This window comes from Chlamydotis macqueenii, chromosome 1, assembly GCF_036417535.1.
Source record: "Chlamydotis macqueenii isolate bChlMac1 chromosome 1, bChlMac1.mat, whole genome shotgun sequence".
NCBI classification, from domain to species: domain Eukaryota; kingdom Metazoa; phylum Chordata; class Aves; order Otidiformes; family Otididae; genus Chlamydotis; species Chlamydotis macqueenii.
Window position 1 is genome coordinate 158,470,520 of NC_141556.1, and position 19,629 is coordinate 158,490,148.

Consider the following 19,629-nt stretch of genomic DNA (forward strand, 5'->3'; position numbering starts at 1 on the left):
CCACTCAGATTTTATGAAAATCATAAGGAGTTCCCAGTCCTTAGAGCAGAGAGTCTGATGTCCTTAACCCTAGTGCTGACCGTCTCACCAGAAGCAATATCAACAAAGGACATGCAAATAGACTGTTGCAGAAGTATCCTTTACTAGTTTTAAATATTGCTTGCAACTGCACAAATTGTAAGATATTCAAATAACCCCCATGAAATTTTGATAAGCTCTTCCCCAAGGTCCTTGCACCTTCATCCTTACACTAATGCACTTCATCTTCATTTACCTGATCATTAGTTTCCAGTTTGTTCAGCTGGAAACCAACACACACTAATTACTTTGACATCACAAAGTCCTATCTGTCTTCACTACCTCCCCAGACAGCAGGGAGAAATTATCAAGGGTAGGCATGATAATATCCTGATAAATGATGATTCACATCACCTCACTGTCAATCATCCAGAAGTGCTCACGCAAGATACCACTCAATCTCATTACTGAATCCTAGGGCTAAGAGTACAATACACACCAGGAGTCATATTTCAAACAGCAGGCCACCTGGGTAAGATGCAGCTCGGAGATTTTCATGAATTTTGTTGGCTTTTTGTTTTAACACTGTAAATGTCAAATATTCATATATTTTACCATGTGTATATAGGCTGGCAGAAAAGGACAAGCTGAAACCAAAGCAATTCATCTTGAGGGTTCAAGTGAGGAAAAAATAGTCTAGGTTCTTTGGAGGGGAGGAGAAGGACAGGTAAGTTTTGTCAATTTAAGAAAATAAATAAACCCATGTAAAGTTTAAAGTTTAGTTTCATGATTTAAGCTTCCTCTCTGCATTCGGAGCTCTGAAAGATGTAATGCTAGCTTTGAAACTCATTGTCATAGGCAAAGTTTGCTTTTTCCATGACAGAAAGCAGATATTTATAAAAGCAGTGTTCCTGCTTCGATAAATAGCCAAGCTGGAGGAGCGAGGGGGAAACCAAAAAAAACACCTCAACAATAAACCACATCACCACAACACAAAACAACACATACCACCACACCACCAGTCAAGCAGCAAAATAAAAACTTGGTAAGAGCTGCTTTCTCAAAACAGATCACTCACCTCTTTCCCTACTTCCAAATTAGTATCATCATCCTTTCAGCTCTCTCTATCCAATCAGACATATAAATAAAGCGGCCTCCAATAGATAAATGTCCAGGACTTACTACTTAGTGCAGAATCTAGAAGTTGTTCTTTATGCTAAGGAATGGGAAGGGAACACTACACATCATCACCTCCTCCAGGTTTATAACACTCTCCATCTTCTTCCCCAAGGTAGGTCATTCACCATCAGTAAACTTGCAGAATGATGCACCATACATCGAAAAAATACAGTCACTGATTGAACAGGTGAGGGAGCAAAGAAGAAACCAAGACTGAAAGAATACGGGGCAAAAGTGAGACCAAATCCCACAACCATGTGTGGCTCTGCTGGTTTACTGCCAGGGAGAAGAAAACAGTCAAAACTAAGGACCAAAAATTAAGAAGAGAGCACTATAGAAACAAACAAAAAAGCAGATAGCAAACAAATAAAGAAAATGCAAAGATGCAGATTCTATCATTCCACTGTATTCTTCTGGCTGAAGACACTTTAAACACTCAATGCAAGTCACAGCAGCATTGTGCTCTTCTCGCAAGTATGGACGATACTGCTATAGGCACGCTGGTGCAGCATCCAGCAACTGCCTGCCCACACAACTGAGCCCGAACTTGGCAGGAACTCACATACACTTTCTTGCACCTCCGCTGCCCCAGACTGTTTGAAATAGGATCATGGGCTCACAATGAAACCCTTGTTCCATTCCAAAGTACTCTCCTGTGGGGCTACACAGGAGCAACTTACAGGCTCCTGTTCAGATAATGTTAGCATAACATTTTTCAAGGAGAAGCTCAGAGGATATGTTCTAAAATATATGTAAATGCAAATATAACAAATCCAAAACTCCATAAAACCCCTGAATGAAGTAACTTAGGTGTGTCTGCACTACGTATCTGACACATATGCTATTCAAAGTCTACCTTTCAAAGCAGCTGTGGATCACTAACGAAGTTCAAAAGCCAAGAGCTCTTCACAAGCTTCCTGTCAAAATACTCACCCTAACAAAAGCTAGCTCCTAGTCTACATACACACACGAATTTCTCACTCCCAAGTCTATGACCAACACCCCTCATCTCTTCGGCACAATTTACATTAAGGTTGGCTTATCAACCTTACCTTACCAATCTTCCCTATGATGCCAAGTATGACAGGTAAGTGATTCTAGAACAATTTGGCCCAGAAAAGTTAAACACCACATGCTTGGACAACAGAACTCAAAGCATTTTTCCCCTCAAGAATCAAAAAGTCTGAAAATAAAACATAACTTATCTCTAGCACACCAAGCAGGGCAAAATTATGAGCAAAAATAGATTTCCCCCCCCGAATGCAACCTCATTCCTAGAATGCCTTCCTTCCTAGAATTAGAGAACAACTGATAGGAGGGAACAAATAACTAAAATTGCTGTTTTAGTTTACAGAAGTGGAGCACTTAAGACAGAACGGAAGCAAGCAACTCCGACCGGCAAACATCACTCCAAATAAGCTTCAAAAGCTACAAAATTTTTGAAATGTTATTCAGTGATAAACTTCATATAGAAGTGTGTTAGTTTTCACTTTAATTTAAAAACAAACAGCTGCTTTGATCCCAGACTTAGTGCACCTCTTATTTCTTGAAGAGCAAATGATCTGACTATTTGTGCCTTGAGAAGGTCACTCTTGGTTTAACTGCTGCTGGAAGTCAGACAATTCAAATTTCTTCTGCAAAAAGAATATTGGTGCAGAGACTACATAGGCATGCATGCCTGCCTGCCTGCAAAAGGAATTTAGAATGATATCTAGTCTGTTAGCTTGAACTCCCAGAAACCTGAGGGCAGAAAACTGCAATAGTGATTGTAAGCTTTTGTTCAGCTGATGGAAATATATTACATTCTAGCAGTTGAAGACTTTCTTAAATAAGGCATATCTTCAAAGCAAAACTTTTTTGAAGTTTCTTTATGTTCGGTCTATGGCAATTGCTTTACATTAAAAAAAAAAAAATCTTTTAACACAGCAGTGTCACTTTTTGAATCTTATTAGCCTAATTTTAAAAATTATCTTTCAGAACTAATTCACACAGAAAAAACATGTTTTTTTTTTTTACCTAAGCTGTAAAATAAAATTCTCTGCAGAACAAGCAAAAAATTGGCATAGGCACAAACTTTACTATTGGGCGAATACTGAGCTGGACACATTAAGACAAACAAAAACTTCCAGTAGAATTACAGTATCTCCTCTGAAGGAAAGAAGAAAAAATTAAATAGGAAACTGCTGTCAACAAGTATCACTACTACAGAGCTCACAATCTACAAGTTTATCTGTCAATCTTGAGTTCCATAGATACTGAACAAGAAGCACATGACAAAACTTCAGGTTCAATTTAATTCACTAGATCGGCTGATTCTAAAAACTCTTCAAAACATTCAGCTAGTAGTAATGAAATACAAATTACACTTCTACTGTAACTGTATCATAAGAAAAATAAAATCAGATTTACCATTAAAATTCAAGTTATTGCCAAAAAAGGTCATTCATACAGCTAAAAATCTCCCTCACATTGTAGTCATAAATTTCTATTTACAGAGAACAGTGACATATTTAAGGAATCCTCTGTAGAGGATCTGTAGCTACAGATCCTCTACATACTCTTTTTTTTATCAAAATTAAAACTAACGTTGATCTAAAATATATGCAAGACCATTATCGTTAAAAGGTCAGAAAATACAACAGCAAAATACATATTATCGACTTGTAAAATTAAACCTTTGTATTCAGCACTTAATTACTAAATAAAGAATCACCAACCACTGAATTTATTATTACACACAGCACAAAAAAATGGCTTCTCAAACCAAAAGTACAAGAGATGTTACAGTGGTTTCCACAGTTCTCAAAAATGTTACTATGCCTAACAAGATAAAAAAACACAAGCAAATACATAAATAGTTCAAGGTTTCTATTCATCTTAAAGTTATAAGAAAAGCAATACCTTGCTGCCCAAGTCCATCCATTCTGTATTTCATTCTCCTTTACGTAAAGGAAGGTTCAGGACACTTGGGATCTGCCCTTATCTGGCAACAGTGCCCAAAGGCAACTCCTCTGCCACTGTCCCTTCCCTCCTACGCACACAAGGTTTTCAGCCACTAAAAACGTACACGCAAGCTGCGCTAAGTCACCCACTTTCAAAGGCATTTGGGAGCCTTTCTCACCACATATGTGAGTGGTCTAGGAAGAACCAACAGGCCGGCCAAGCCGGGCAGGCTTCCAGCACCAAGGCTTCGCTGCACCAGGGGCAGCAGATCTGCCAGCGCCCTAACGCTAGAGGAATGTCACAGTACTTAAAACTTGTTATCACAGCTTTTTTTTTTTTTTTTATTCCCATTACTCTCCAACACACTTAAAGTACCAGCTTCTCACTTCCACAGAGCACAAGCATTAGCCAGGCAACACAATCACCTTTGTTATGTTCAGGAAAAGCCTTTAAAGGGAAAAAAAAATAAAATAAAATAAAAACAAAAATCTGAAACAGCAAGGAGATGCAGCCACCCCACACAGTACACTTGTTCTGTTAGCTCTTCTACAAGATAAACTCCTTCACTAATTAAGAAAAAAAAACAAGTGAAACAGATCAAGTCCAGCAAGTTAACTTTTTCCTGGGTTCAGAAGATTTCCAGGAAACTGACAGTTCAATACTGAACCACTATGCATCCAGAAGAGCTAGTTAAGACCAACAGCTGTGCATGTTGGAACAAAACCATCACTAAGAAGTTGAACAGAAGAGCTTTCAGACAGCTGAAGCACCTGAGGTCAACTTGAAAAACGTTAAACACAAGATCAGCAAAATTATGCAGCAAAGTTTGTCATAAACAAGAGCTACTATTTGACTTGCTGGATGTTATTCTTCAAATTTTACACTCAACTTCTGTTAAAATTGAAAGACAACTTGAGACTTATATGCACTCCTATTACCTTTTTTTACCTTCTCAGAATCACATCAGTATTTTGATAATTGTATATGCTGAGGAAAATTACTGAAAAAATGCTTTCCCAAATCTGAACCTGACAGTTCAGCCACGGGTGACAACCAATTAAAAAGAAAAAAATATCCTACAGGTAAAGAAACAGGTCGTACTTCCATAACAAGTATTGGAGTTAACTGTGAAGAGGCATTCCTTTTCTCATCAAATATGATGTCATAAATGGTGAAAGAACTAGATTCTTTCTTTAACATTGCATAGCCAAAGACTATGGAGCAATCATGTATTTGCCCATTTGAAAACGTAATACGAATTAACTTAGTATCTGTTTTGCTTTCACTTGCATAAAATGAATTCTCCTCCCACCCTGTGGGTTTTTTAAAAAGCAATTTAAAAAGCAAACAATAATTGAGGTTAGATGGAACCTCTAAAGAGCTGATCCAATTTTTCCACTCACTTTGTAACTTAGCTAGCTTGACTACCTCACAAATTCAGCTACTAAGATACTACAGGACACCAGTGAGAGTCCTGGTAAAGCCAAGGTAATTCACATTCACTGCTCTCTTTCATCCTTGGAGCTGGCCACTAAAGTAGCCAGGCATGATTTGCCACCATAAACTCACATTGACCACTCTCAGTCATGTTATGTTCTCATACTTCATGTAACAAGACATGGCTTCCGAAAAAATTCACACGGTGCTTTTTCCAATTACTTCCACATAATTCTCTAGATCAAAGAAACAGTTACCTTCTTCCAGTCATCAGGAACCTCCTACAATACTGACATTTCAAAGATGAAAGAGAGTAGTCTCACAAAGAAATCAGCTCATTCCCTCAACTGTCAGATGCATCCCATCCATCCCATGGACTTTTTTACGTTCAATTCACTTATGTAATACCCACTTGAACTTTCCCTACTGTGAACAGGAACACACTTCATCTGGCACTGCAAACAGGCTCAGAGACCTAAGAGCGGATTTCCTCAGAAAACATCAAAGCAAATTAGGCACTGAACATCTCAGACTTTTCCATATCCTTTGTCATTATCAGGTACTTTGTCCAATAAGCATGTGTTTTCCTTTTCCTTTCTTTCGTTGCCGATGTACAGAAACTTCCTGTTGCCTATTCACACCCTTCAGTATACAGTCAACACCAGCAGAGGTTTGGCTTCCTTAATTATGCCACTTCACATTCTGACAAGCCTTTCTCCTAGGTAACCCATCCCTGCCTTCACCTGCTGTATACTCGCGTCCTGCATTTGAGCTCTGCCTGAGCTCCCAATACAGCCCAGGCAGGCTTTTGCCACACTTTCTCAGCATTCTCCATGTCAGAATAGACAGCTCCTGTGCTTGCAAGACTATCCTTGAGTTTCAACCAGCTCTCCTGGGCCACTTCGACTTCCAAATCTGTCTCATATGGGATCCTGGCAACCAAATCCTTGCTTGGGCCAAAAACCTGCTCTCCGGAAGTCCAGGGTTGCAATTCTGCTATTTGTCTTACTCGCTCCTGAGAACCTAAACTTCACCACTTCCAGAGTGGTCATCAGGCTTCACATCCCTGATCACCTCTTCCCTCTTTGTAAGAGGTCCAGCACAGCACCTCCTCTAGTTAACCTGTCATTTGCGCCAATAAATCATTCTCCACACACTCCAGAAGACTCCTCAATTGCTTTTACCAAAAGCATTCCCTAGGGGATAGATGTTGCACTCTCTAGAAGACTAGAAAGGAAAGCTTCATTCAAGTTACCTTTGATACTCCACTCTATCTTAAATGAGTGGAGCAAATTAATTCCTAATAGAAATGCGAGTCAGATGCACTTGCACTGTTGAAAACAATTTTAACATTTTATTTAAGTCAACAGCAAGACATATAGGTCTTCATTAACTAGTCATTAGACTTTCATGTGGACAGAACTTTATATAAGCCTTTTAACAACATCCTTCAGGATCTCTACTACTCAGCATCATGACAGAGTATTAGAAAGGAGTAGTCCAAATATCAAGTACCCAGTTTCACAAATCTGGAAAAGTAATATACTGCTTGGGACCACATGAAAAACAAAGCCACTCAACAGGGTAAATTTAAAACTACCTTTTCTTTCTCCCCACTTGTTCTCAAGAGACAGACACTGCCAAGGTAAGTAGAGAAAAATCACCATAATACCTGTACTAAGGCAGGCCACCTGATCCTTGAGAAAGTGCCTATATTATACTTAGATAAGAATCTGTCATAAAAAGTGCCAACCAACAAAAGCTGGAAGATGACCTGGTCACACCTGTTTCTAATGCAACCACACAAACCAACTGCAATCACTAGCCATGCACCAGCATCCCACTTTGCTAACTGGCATCTCATTTCCCAGTTCAACACAGTTGGTAAGATTCCATTCACATCCTCCTCCCACGTGGAGCCGTTCCTCAACCGTTGCGTTATTGTGGGACTTCAGCTCGATACATTTTCATTGCACTGATGGCTGCATGCACTTAAAGAGAGCCATGGTATCCAGTTATAACCTAAGATTATTAAAAAAAAAATGCAAAGGCAAAGGGATATAAAACAAATCTATTATTTCTTAACAAGGTATCTAGGACAGGCATTACCATAGACCAAGATTTTTGTATTACTGCATAAAAGGGTCTTGGAAGATGAAAAAGGAAGAGCACATAACAGCTTTAGTTGGACAGCTCAGACTGCTCACGCAGAAGAAAGGACATGAAGAACTGTGCCCCCTTTTGTTTTTCCCACTCCACTCCTATAATTCACTACCTCCAACAGGTACTATCAGTGCCACAATGCATCTATGTTTACTTCTCAGATTCATTTATAATGCTTCAGGAAACTACATATGGAATAAAAAGGATGAAAACAAAATTATAAAAGGTCAATCTTGGAGACATACTTCCTGAACAGTGACATACTACAGAAAGCAGGCAAGGGAGATGAGATACTTTCACAAGCAATTGGTGTGTCACAAGTTTGTCAATAGCTAAGCCGATATTAAAAATGGTTTTTCTTTAAGAACTGCCAGCATCCTGCCTTACAGGGTCTGTAAAGTTACAGGTCATCAGGTGAGCAGGTATTAAACATGAGCTACACAGGGACTGCAAGAATCCATGCAATGCTATACATCAAATTACCATTCAGGAATGAAACTCAGAACATTGCCCGATTAGCATAGCAAGACAGAGACAGAAACCAAAAAAGGTACTGTATCTAAACAGAATACATGCATCTCTGTCAACTCAAGTCACCACTAAGTATAGCTATTACCTTGCACCAACTATTCAAACACAGACTACCACTCTTCCCCTATATTAAACAAGATACACAAAGGTAGCAGGGAGGAAGTATTTTGGGTTTGTTTTTTTGTTTTTTTGGGTTTTTTTTTTTGGTGCTTGGTTTGGTTTGTTTGGTTTGGGTTGTGTTACATTTTTCTTTTGCTCGGTTTGGGGGAGGGGTTTCTATTGGGTTTGCACCGCAAAGTTTTGTTGGCAGCAGGTGCTACAGTAGTGGTTTCTGTGAGAAGCTGCTAGAAGCTTCCCCTATGTCCGACAGAGCCAATGCCAGCCAGCTCCAAGATGGACCTGCTGCTGGCCAAGGCCAAGCCCATCAGTGACAGTGGTAGCACCTCTGGGATAACATCATTAAGCAGAGGGAAAAGTTGCTGCACAACAGCAGCCAGAGGAAAGGAGTGAGAATGTGTGAGAGAAACAATTCTGCAGACACCAAGGTCAGAGATTCCCCTGCAGCCCTTGGTGAAGGCATGGTGAAGCAGGCTGTCTCCTTGCAGCCCACACTGGAACAGGCTCCTGGCAGGACTTGTGATCCCATGGGGGACCCAGACTGGAGCAGTCTGTTCCTGAAGAACTGCATCCCATGGGAAGGACCCACACTGGAGCAGTTTGTGAAGAACTGCAGCATGTGGGAAGGACTCACACTGGAGAAGCTTGTGGAGGACTGTCTCCTGTGTGGGGGACTCCATGCTGGAGCAGAGGAAGAATGTGAGGAAGAAGGAAGAGCAGAGACAACGTGTGATGAACTGACCCCAACCCCCATTCCCCATCACCCATGCCACTTGGGGCAAGAGGGGTTGTAGAGTGACATTGAGCCCGGGACGAAAGAAGGGGTGAGGAGGGGAAGGTGTTTTTAAGATTTAGCGTTTATTTCTCATTACCCTACTCCAATTTGACTGGTAATAAATTAATTCCCCCGAGTCAAGTCTGTTTTGCCTGTGAGGGTAATCAGAGAGCGGTCTCTCCCTGTCCTTACCTTGACCCATTCTATGTGAAACAATCACTTTAAAATTAAGAGGAACTTTTTCATAAAATCTAGATTTTAAATATGTTTTTGTATGGCTCTACGTTTAATAGTTTAACACAGGCCTATAATTTCCAAATTCAACTTCAAAGAGTCCATTCATTCGAAGAAATTTAATGTGACAATTTGGCACGCTAATTTCACAGGAAGAACTTGTCATCCAGAGATGAACTTTAAGTGACAACTGTACTCCTGATTCCTCCCTAACACGTGAACTAGACAAGTTTAGAGGACAGAGCTAGAGTTTTGTTGGTTTTTGTTTTGTTTTTTTTTAATTAAACAACCATCAAAGGTTGTTAGCTGCTACCTACAAACAATTTAGTGGTAATAAGCAAAAGGGTATCTGAGGCTCATCCTTTTTAAATTATAAGGGCTACCTTGTTGAAAGTAAACAAGTGAAAGATAGATGCTTTTTAAGAACAAGGAAAAGAGTATAACCTAAAACCACAAAATCCATAAAAGTGACATATGCATTCACACCTATACCTTCTACCCCACAAACTGCATTTCTTTCCTTCTCCCTACTACACGTTCACTTTGTTTCATCTCTCCAATCTTGAGGTTTTCCATCTTTCAGACACTTCATATGTAATTCAGTTCCTTGTTTAACACCCCTCGCTAGAAAACAAGCACCAGAATCCCATCTGTGGAACCACAGCCTGTCAGCCACTGGTAGCTGTTTGTCAAGCTATACAGCTAACAGTCAAGCAAAGTATCTGGCTTTAAATACAAGGACCTTTTAAGATGGCTCTGCTTCCTCATTCAGCTCTTCACGCAGCCCCATCACATAGCCCACACCACTGGGGGATGTGGGAAAAGGGAAGGAAACCAATGTCAGGCATACAGGCTCATACTAACTTCAGACACTAAATCTACACTGCCTCTCAAAAGGTTAACCAGGTACTCTCCTTTCCCCTGGTCTCCAACCATGTCCTGATGGCATTAGCTCTAGCATTCATTAACCTACACAGAGAGTCACATCAGCTTACTGATCCACATTTCTTTCATTTTTTTTTCCGCTGTTCTCAGACACATAAGCAGCCTAGATTCACTTAAAAGGCTGCACGTGTATTAGTGCCAACAAAAGTGCCAGGTACACAAAAGACAGGAAAGTAAGAAGGGAAGGGAACTACTCTTAGTAGGCAGCACTATCTTAGATCAGTTGTAAAAGCCATTTTCCAAGCACTTGTGAGCATTATTCACAAAAAAAAAAAAAAAAAAAAAAAAAGAGCTTCAGGTCCATCTCTGTCTAGAAGCCACCTTAATAATAAAGGGGAATTCAGCCCAGGGCCTGCTGACCAGTGTTTACACCTGCACAGATTAGAAATGAGACAGGATTACCAAATAGCATTGTTCATTAATACTGCCTGAAAACAGATAATCCTTGAATGTCCACAACTATAGCTGATAACAAATATCACAGCTGGGACAATATAAACCACAGGAGCAACAGATGTGAATCTGCACAATAAAACAGTCGCTGCTGAGGACTTGGGTGAAAAATAAAGTCAGGAACATAGGGCACTCAGAAAGTCTGAAAGGAGGAGTCCAAGGGCTTTCCGTTCTTGTCTCCAGGGGAGTGAGGTAAGCAGAAAACAATGCCACTGCAGCACCCCTTATAGAGGAACATGGTATAACTATCTTTTTTGGTCACACTGACAATGTTTAATTGCATAAGAACTACTACGTACAGCACTCTCCACCACCATCGCTGAAAAAGTCTAAAGATGAACACAGGCAAAATGGACAACAGCTGTACATCCATTTGTTTTCCCGGGGCAATTCACTGTAATAAGCACAGGAGTCTGAGCCAGCATTACGGCAGCAGGAGCCATTGATCCAGAGCTGCCAGTGACAGTATGTCAGGTGGTGTCCCCAGCAAACACTCATGGCTTCAAAGGAAGGAGCTGCCTGCTCTTCCTCTGCCACCCAAGAGAGGCAAGTCTTCAAAACAAGCAAAGCCTAGTGACTTCAGCCCTGCTCAGCCTTGTCACCTAGACTTTAACGTTGATCACTCTCCAAACCCCAGAGGTTCTGGGTACAGTATCAGGGCCCTGCAGCCAGCAAGGCAACAGCAGTCAGTTTAACCGACGTCTGACTTACTCCTAACTCATCTTGCTTCCATACACAGCTCCAGCAGCTGTCAGACATTTCACTGAAATATTTTAGCAAACTAAATCAGTAGAAAAAAAATGTTAACTTGATGAATAAGGTGTCTAATGTGTTCAGAGAACTGAAACAGCTCAGCACAAGGTCAGAAAAGTGCTAGAGCAAGAAAGGGCCCAGAAGGGCAGTACCATGCAAGTAGTCAGAGCAGCTTCAGTGCACGTTAGCATTTAAGTTCAAACCAGGACTGCTTTTTTTTTTTTTTAAAGTTAAATCTCTCAGCCATCCCCACTTACAACACACTTGTCTCCAACACACAGTTAGCTCAAAGGACATGAACTGGTTATCTTCCAGGCGAAAGTCCACCAAAAGACGCAGTCGAGCAAGCACATCAAACCACCACTAGCAGGCACGGAGACCACAACACCAGACTAGAACCAATCAAACTGAGATTCTAAAAGGCAGACAGCAAGGACTCCGTGTCTTTAGCATGAACCATTTCACTTTAGAGATCCACTCCTATTACTGTAATACTACCCACTGATGTAGACAGTCATCAGCTCCCACAGAACTGCTGCTTCACTCTCCACAGGGCTAACCACCTGCACATTTAGGTCACAACTAACTTCTCTGACTGGGCTTTCACATGTTCCTGCCCTAAGGATAATTCAGTACAATACTTCTACCAATAACCAGCTCCCTCAAGTGAGCTTTATACCAATAAATTAATTTTAATCCATGCATTGATCCTTCATATAAATCAGCCTGGTAATAAAATGAACCCTCCCCACAAAAGTCAAAAGATCTGGATTCAACTCCTCTTTCCAACGCGTACTTCCCACACCTCCAATGAAATGTCCCCAAAAGGGCTGCAGCATTATGCTTAAAGCGTTCTACTCTACAACCTTCCTCTCCTACTCACTGTTACAATTTCAATTAGAATCCAACACAAGCAACATTTCAGCTTACCCAAACTACATAAAAGCAGTCTGACCCATTCCAAAGGTCATGTATGCATTTCACATCATCCTATCACTAAATAAAATGTACAGTCAGTCTCTGGAGAACAGGCTGAAACTTTAGAACTCCAGAGCTCTCATGAGCCCCTTAACTTTTAAAATTGCAGATCAAGCTTGCATTGCTCCTCACAGCCAACAAAATATTGGTATTTCCTCACGAACAGCACCCTCCACCAACCCACTCAGCTTAGAAGCAATGATACAGTTTTAAAAAGAAAAAGCAGACTACACTTGGCAGGCAAAATAGAATTTTGAACAAAAGCACACTCCTTCCACAGAGGCATTTGAGTCTTCGCAGGATGACCACCACTTACATCTCCTACGCTTTACAAAACTGTTCAGTAGATCACTCGATAAAGCAAGGGGACAGGATAGTAATATCACCTTCACCATCTCTTGTGAACAAATAAGCAACATGCTATCTTGGTTTTAAAATAAAAGGTTGAAGAAGCAAGAGCAGAATGCCAACTGCAAACCTGACTCTAATGTTTCCTTTGTGTGATCTGGTACATTCCTATTACACACACTTTGCAAACAACACCATTTATGAAGAGTGAATTTCTACAGACAGTACATGAAGGCAGAGTCCATTCTATATACTCCAGATAACAGTCTGGAAATCATGTTTTTAAAGAAGGCATTAAAATACTAGAGTTTTCTTTTAATATAGGTACTTGAACAGATCACTCCTCAGGTTATATGAGCACAAACTCCTGAAGCGCCATTGGGAGGCAATGAGCTGTCAAAATGACTGAATTTATAATTTTGTAGCAGATAATGGAAGAAAGCTTTGCATATTTTTAAGAAACAAAGAGAAAAAAAAATAGTAAATTAGAGTTTGGACAAACTTTAAGACTTCTGTATTTGTAAGTTAGTTACAAGTAAAGAAAATTCCTCAGGTTTGGATAAACTTCCATTTTTCAATCTAATTAATTTTTTTAGATTAAAACATAAATGTCAAATTCCCAGACAATATTTATTTTTGCCAACTAGATTTCTGAAGAAAAAAAGAACCTGACAGCATCCCATTAAGCTATAGCAAAGTCTTCAGCAAAATTCAAAGTTTTTATTGTTTCAGTCAAAAGCTCAACTTGTTCACCCAAATTCATTCAGCTCATTACAGACTTGATATAGAAGCTTAATCAGCTTTGCAGTTTCCCTAAATCACATCTCCCCCAACTTCCTTCTGAAACACTGCCTTAGATTCCAAGCTTAAAAAGAGAAATAAAGTGAGGAAAGTAATATAGATCTTCCATTTCTAAGTCATTTTACTTTTTGAGTTTTCCTTCACTCAGAAGACTATAGTTTCTGGAGAACATCTGAATTCTGTGCAATTACTTTTACATCAATAAATGTATTTGCATCATTTCTGGGTTTATATTATCTAGCAGAACAAGATTATGATCTGCAAAAGTTAAAAACATTTGAAGATACCTATGCTTAAGGCAATTTAATGCAATAACACCTGAAGTCCTAAGTGACTGAAAAAAAACCAACCCTATGTTAAAGAAGTATAACTGTCCACTACTCTGTAAAGTTTTAGTAGTTTACATCACTTTCCCATGGGATTTTTTCACTCATTTATAGTTCATTGCTTCGTATGGCTATAGAATCCCTGCTGTGTTAAAAAATGCCAAATAAAATTATATCTCATTCACTGCTTTATGCTATACCTTCTTTTGTTCAGATCCAATTAGTGAAAGCTTGTTCTTCATTTATCATACTTTTAGCTGATTACATTAGGCATTACAATAGTTCTCTAGCTTTCCTTGACAATGTTTGCACCACCAGTGTTACATTTATGGTTGAGGAGGCTCTTTCATCTTAACCCTCTATTCCAATCAGTTCAGGGGGAAAAAGTACATACGATTACTCTTGTTCAGCCAAAACTTCTTTGCTTATTTTCTCATCCCAAAAATAATTCCACTAGATGTTTTAATTAAAAAAAAAAATTCCAAATTCTATTAGTCCTTGCCAACTTTACCTAGCCAAGTGTAAAGAATTAGCGTCTTGCAAGCTGAACTCTGAAGTTAAAAAAAAAAAAAAAAAAAAAGGCATTTTGAACAGTATACAATATCTTTCCTCCCAAAATAAGAGATGTAATAAAGAGTATTAGCCAGGATTCTCAAGACCCTAAAAAGCATCCATTATGACCTACTTTTCTCAACACACTCGGTCCACATGGGCAACTGTATGCTCTATAGGGGTCTCAGAAGCTATTTTGTCAGGCTCTTTTCCCCCAGCCACCACAATTAATTTATTTCAGGACAGTTAAAGCAGCAACTTCTCTTCCACTGCATAAATAACTTTGGACATAATCTTTTTTTCCCAATTCACATCCCCTCCCACCTCTGCAAAGGTAAATGTAATCAAATCCCATTTAATACCATTTCCAGCTACAAGTAACTCTGCACTAATACACAAGCGCCCCAAAGTCTCTGAAGTCATCCACCTCCTTTTAAGTTTTGTTAACGTTCCCTCCCTATCATCTTAATAATTTTAACCTATAGAAAACCTTCAGATCTTTGGCCATTTTTTAAATTAAGTGCACAAAACAGTATTTTTTGTTCTTTGTATTTTCCTTCTTCAGGTAAGCTTTGTTTGGCTCATTAGTTGTTCAATTTTTGCCACATTCTCAATTTATAACAGTTCCTTCTGCTGTTTCCTGCTCATAACAGTTAGCGAAGTTTTAGTTTCTTGAAATGAAAACTCCTTTGTACTCTTATAGTCTAGTTACCCTTCATTAATATGTAAAATTAGTATGTCAAAACAAATATTGCAAATATTGTACTTTCAGACTTTTTTCTTAGTCTCCAGCTCATAGCAGAGTCCACACAATTAAAAAAGGCATCCAGACACACTGGAGAGAAGACCAATTCATTTTCTCAAGTCTATTATAGACTGGGGAAATAACATATTTTCTTTTTTTAAACAGCTTTAAGTCTATTTTTAGAAAGAATTTACGCCAGTGAACAAGGCTGTGCAGTGCAGCTAAACAGCAAATCCATTTATACTAACAGCAGATATCATATACATAAGATGGAATACAAGTATCCATCAGCATGCTTCAGTTTTACTAGAGGGATCATAGATCTTACAGAGTAGTTTGTATTCATATCCACTTAACCCCTGGCTTCCAAAAGAATTAGAATTTATCACGATGTCTGACACCCATCCATTAAGAATTTATTTCACAGTCCATTGAGCTACTATAGTAGCTACAAGCTATAATACTCTCCCAGTTATGACTACCAGTTAAAATCCAGGCTAAGTATACTTTTCATTCACCGCAAATAAATAATTACTTGGCATAGAAATCCAGCAGTAGGGCATTTGTCCTGTCTCAGAAAATCCAGTCCCTTGCTCTACCCTATAGCCTACTTATAAAAACTGAGCTGGTCATGTAGGAATAGAACCACAAAAGGACTCAGACAAAAGTGCTGCCAAAGTACAAAACTCTCAACAGTTCTCACCTTTCACTTAACTCCGAAAACATCCAAGCTTAACTACTTTCACAGATTCCATCAGTCATGCTTCAGTTTTTCAATGCTGAGCAACCCATCATCTATATTCACAAGTCCAGTCCTGCATAAAATACACATTTTTTTTTCCCTTTGTCTGAGGGATCTCTTCTATTAAATCATAACACAGGGTTTTAACTCCCTTCCAGATTCCAACAAAATATCCTGGAACATGGAGGCACCCTCAGTCCTTTCTCCTGTAGCAGTTCTTGTAGGCAAGGAATAATATGATGTTCTCTCTAGTCAACAAGTATGCAAGTATGACTACAGTTGCTGTTATATCACAAAGGAAATAATCTTCCTATTCTTGCTACGAGCAATTTAAAATATTTCTAAAATAAAGTAGAGAAGAGATTACAAGACCTGAAAATGGATGAGTAGCTAAACAAGTACCTTAATTGTCTGGATAGGCATTTTACCACCTTCCTGCCATGCTGCTGAATATTCACAGAACATCAATAGCCTCAACAAATGGAATAGCTCCAGCAGGAGAGGGCATTCCTCTGAGAAATGGAAAGCCATAAGCTGGATTTACCAGGCACTGGAACAATTTCTAGCAAGTTCTATACCATCTCCTAAGGTCCACTTTTCATTGTCTTTTTTGCGTACATTAGCAGAATGAAATTCAGGTCTCGCTGTCACTCTTACACTTGGTCCACGTAACTACCAGCTGTTACTGTCTGGTTTACTTCAGAGAAAGCGAAAGGTATCGTTTACACGAGCCAAATGCAAAAGAGTTCACACAAAAAAAAAAAAACCAACAGTCTGAACACTTGTCCAGTCCTCCACGTCCCCCTTGATGTCTCCCCTCCTTTAAAGCACATGGAGGAAAAGGACATATAGAAAGATACTTCAGAATCACCAACATGCCCACCACAACAATCAACAAGCCTGCATAACAGTTCCAAGTCTTGCTGAATTACTAAGAATCCTATCTACCATATGAATTCAAGTAGTACTTACAGCATTGGCATCGACATCACTGTATATGGCAACTGTTTTAATCCCCATCTTCTTACATGTTTTGATGACCTACCACATAAGAAGTTACAATTATCAATATTTTAAATGCAAATAGTTTAAGAATTAACTACAAAAAGAAAAAAAAAAAACTTAAAAGATTACATACTTACTCGGCATGCAATCTCTCCTCTGTTGGCAATAAGGAGTTTTTCAAAAGTCTGAAGGGAAAAGAACGACAAGGATCTTGAGAAGTTAACAAAACACAAGTTCTTCTCCCGCCAGAAACATGTATTCTTTTCTCCTCCATTTCCACCAAAACCCTGGTTTATCTATGAGCTTGCTAACTCTGAGATCATCCATTTTTAAAAGGGTTCTGCTGATTTAACAATAATGATGCAGCATAAAAGGCATACTATACTAGATCTACCTAAAATATACACAGGTTCAGAAGAAAAACGTGTTGACTGTTCACACCAGCATTCCCTGGATCTCCTTATCATACACGGTGCAGAAAATAGAACTCTACAGAGGAGACAATCGAGTTCAGGGAAGAGACATTCATAAGCAGCCAAATATACACCAACAACCTGTATCCTAGAAGTGCCTAAGTTGCATGTTTTTTAATCCACAGAAGACATTCAAAGAAGGCATGATTACCGTACTTGCCAGGTCTCTGCTTGAGAAGACTACACTAAGAGAAGGACCGCACATTAATGGCAGATCATATTTTAAAAGCTTACACCTACATTCTGCTAGACACAGAGCAAACGTCCATGTCGATCTTACCATTCCTCTGCTGGAAGTTACCACCACTGCTGTTCTCTCACTGCAGTACCCCTGTGAAAGCTCCCAAACCTGCTTTGGGAAAGTGCCTGTATAAAAACTAAACCTAGCTATTTTACCTCTACTTGGAGAATGCTGGCAGGTACCTCCGGTCAGTGCCTCTAAGCCAGCACAGATGGTCTGTATACAACACTCATCTGCCATGGGAGATCTTTAAAAGACATTCCAGTCATAAGGAGGAGAGGTTTCTCTCTGCTTAAGGCATCAAGGGTAAAAGACCAACACTTCCATCCTGTCTAGGTATGCCTGCTGAATTGTACTGGCCTGGCCTCTCCTCGCAGCCAAGACTCACATGAGGACCTTGGCAAAATCCTGCACTGTCATCATGACACTGCTACACGATCAATACTAAGTAGCAACCAAAGTGCAACAGAACAGCAAATCAAATTTAGTACAACCCTGAAACTCACTGTTACCTTTCACACTGGAGCACACTTAGCACTGTGAATATACCTTCAATACTCCTATCATGCCTGTAAGAAGGGGATAACAAGCTGTCAGAAGTCAATAAGCCTTACACCCTAAACAAAACCTTCCCATTAAGAAAGAGTGGTGGAGGAGCATAGTCACTCAGCATAAAAATCTCACTGCTGAGAATAAGAGCTATTGCTGTCACTGGCTTTGCTTCTAAACATGCAGGTGCACTTTAATATTGCACCTGCTTGATTGTAAACACAGGCTGCCACTGAAAGGGACAATCCTGCTTTACACACTTTCCTCCACTGGTTTCCATTCACCAGACCTAGCAGGGATGTAACTTCAGGACACACCAGTTCAACCCTAATCGAACAGTCCTACTCCACCTCCCACACTCCAAATCAAAAAACAGGACAGGGAACTAGCAGGACTCTCCCCTTCAGGGCAGCCTGCAGTTGTAGCAGATTAAGTTTATCAAACTATACCCTAAGACATTTGATAGCTATTCTCTCTCTCCTACAGTATTATCACTGCAACAATGAAACTGTTTGTTACCCTCACAGTCATTAATTAGCTAGAGGAGGGAAAAACAGGTGTAAGAGGAGAACACTGCAAAACTCCAACAGGAATTGCTCTCAACAGACTAGGGTATGTATTCTTTGCTCTCCTACTCCAAATGGAAACATGCGAGGTGCCCTTGACCAAATTTACTTTTTTAAAGTCAGGGCTAAGCTGGCATCACATGACCAGTTTAAAAAAAAAAAAAAACTACCATGTGACAACAACACACAGAAATTAAGTGATAAAACCCTCCAGGTAAGAGCTGCAGCAAGCTTCTATGGTAAATTCAGCCAGATCTGCTGAGGAAGGCATACCCCCCTGCCCAGTACACAGGCACACCACACCCTACTCAAAAAATGGATCTTAAACGTCCTTAAGACAGCTCAATTATCAGAGGTACCAATACTGTAAGAACACCACAGGAGCTAGCAATTCGTTTGGAGAGCTTTTTTTAGCCGGGGACAGAGTCTAAAATCCAGTGAAAAAACTGAAAGGTTTCCAACATGCTCACACAAATTGTTGCTGAATCTAAATTTCAGCATTCTAGGTATCTGAAGCTTTTTAGGCATACAGACCTGCGAGGGAATTAAAAAAGCTCCCAAATACTTGGCATTGAAAAGTTTAGTGATTCAAACACTCCATCAACTAAGTTCTTGGTATATGACTTGTTTTATTAATCGAGTACGGTCAAAGTGCAAGACAAGACTCTCAGTATCAAGATGTTAAGAATATTTGACATTCACTTTAATTTTCTAATTCTGCAACAAAGATACTAACAGGAGGAGACTGGACTCTT

At 39.6% G+C, this 19,629-nt stretch overlaps 1 protein-coding gene across 2 annotated transcripts in view; it reads right to left on the reverse strand.

Annotated features, from left to right (window-relative positions):
• Nucleotides 1-19,629, reverse strand: part of PCCA (propionyl-CoA carboxylase subunit alpha) — a 284,142-nt gene that overhangs the window by 254,560 nt on the left and 9,953 nt on the right. Inside the window, exons 3-4 of one of the 2 annotated variants that reach the window (XM_086770975.1) lie at nucleotides 17,183-17,230; nucleotides 17,013-17,081 (exon numbers count right to left, since the gene is read on the reverse strand). In XM_086770975.1, the coding sequence (XP_086627101.1) occupies nucleotides 17,013-17,081; nucleotides 17,183-17,230 (117 nt within the window). Of the gene's footprint in view, nucleotides 1-17,012; nucleotides 17,082-17,178; nucleotides 17,231-19,629 lie in introns of both variants that reach the window. The other variant, XM_086770983.1, reaches the window with a different exon arrangement.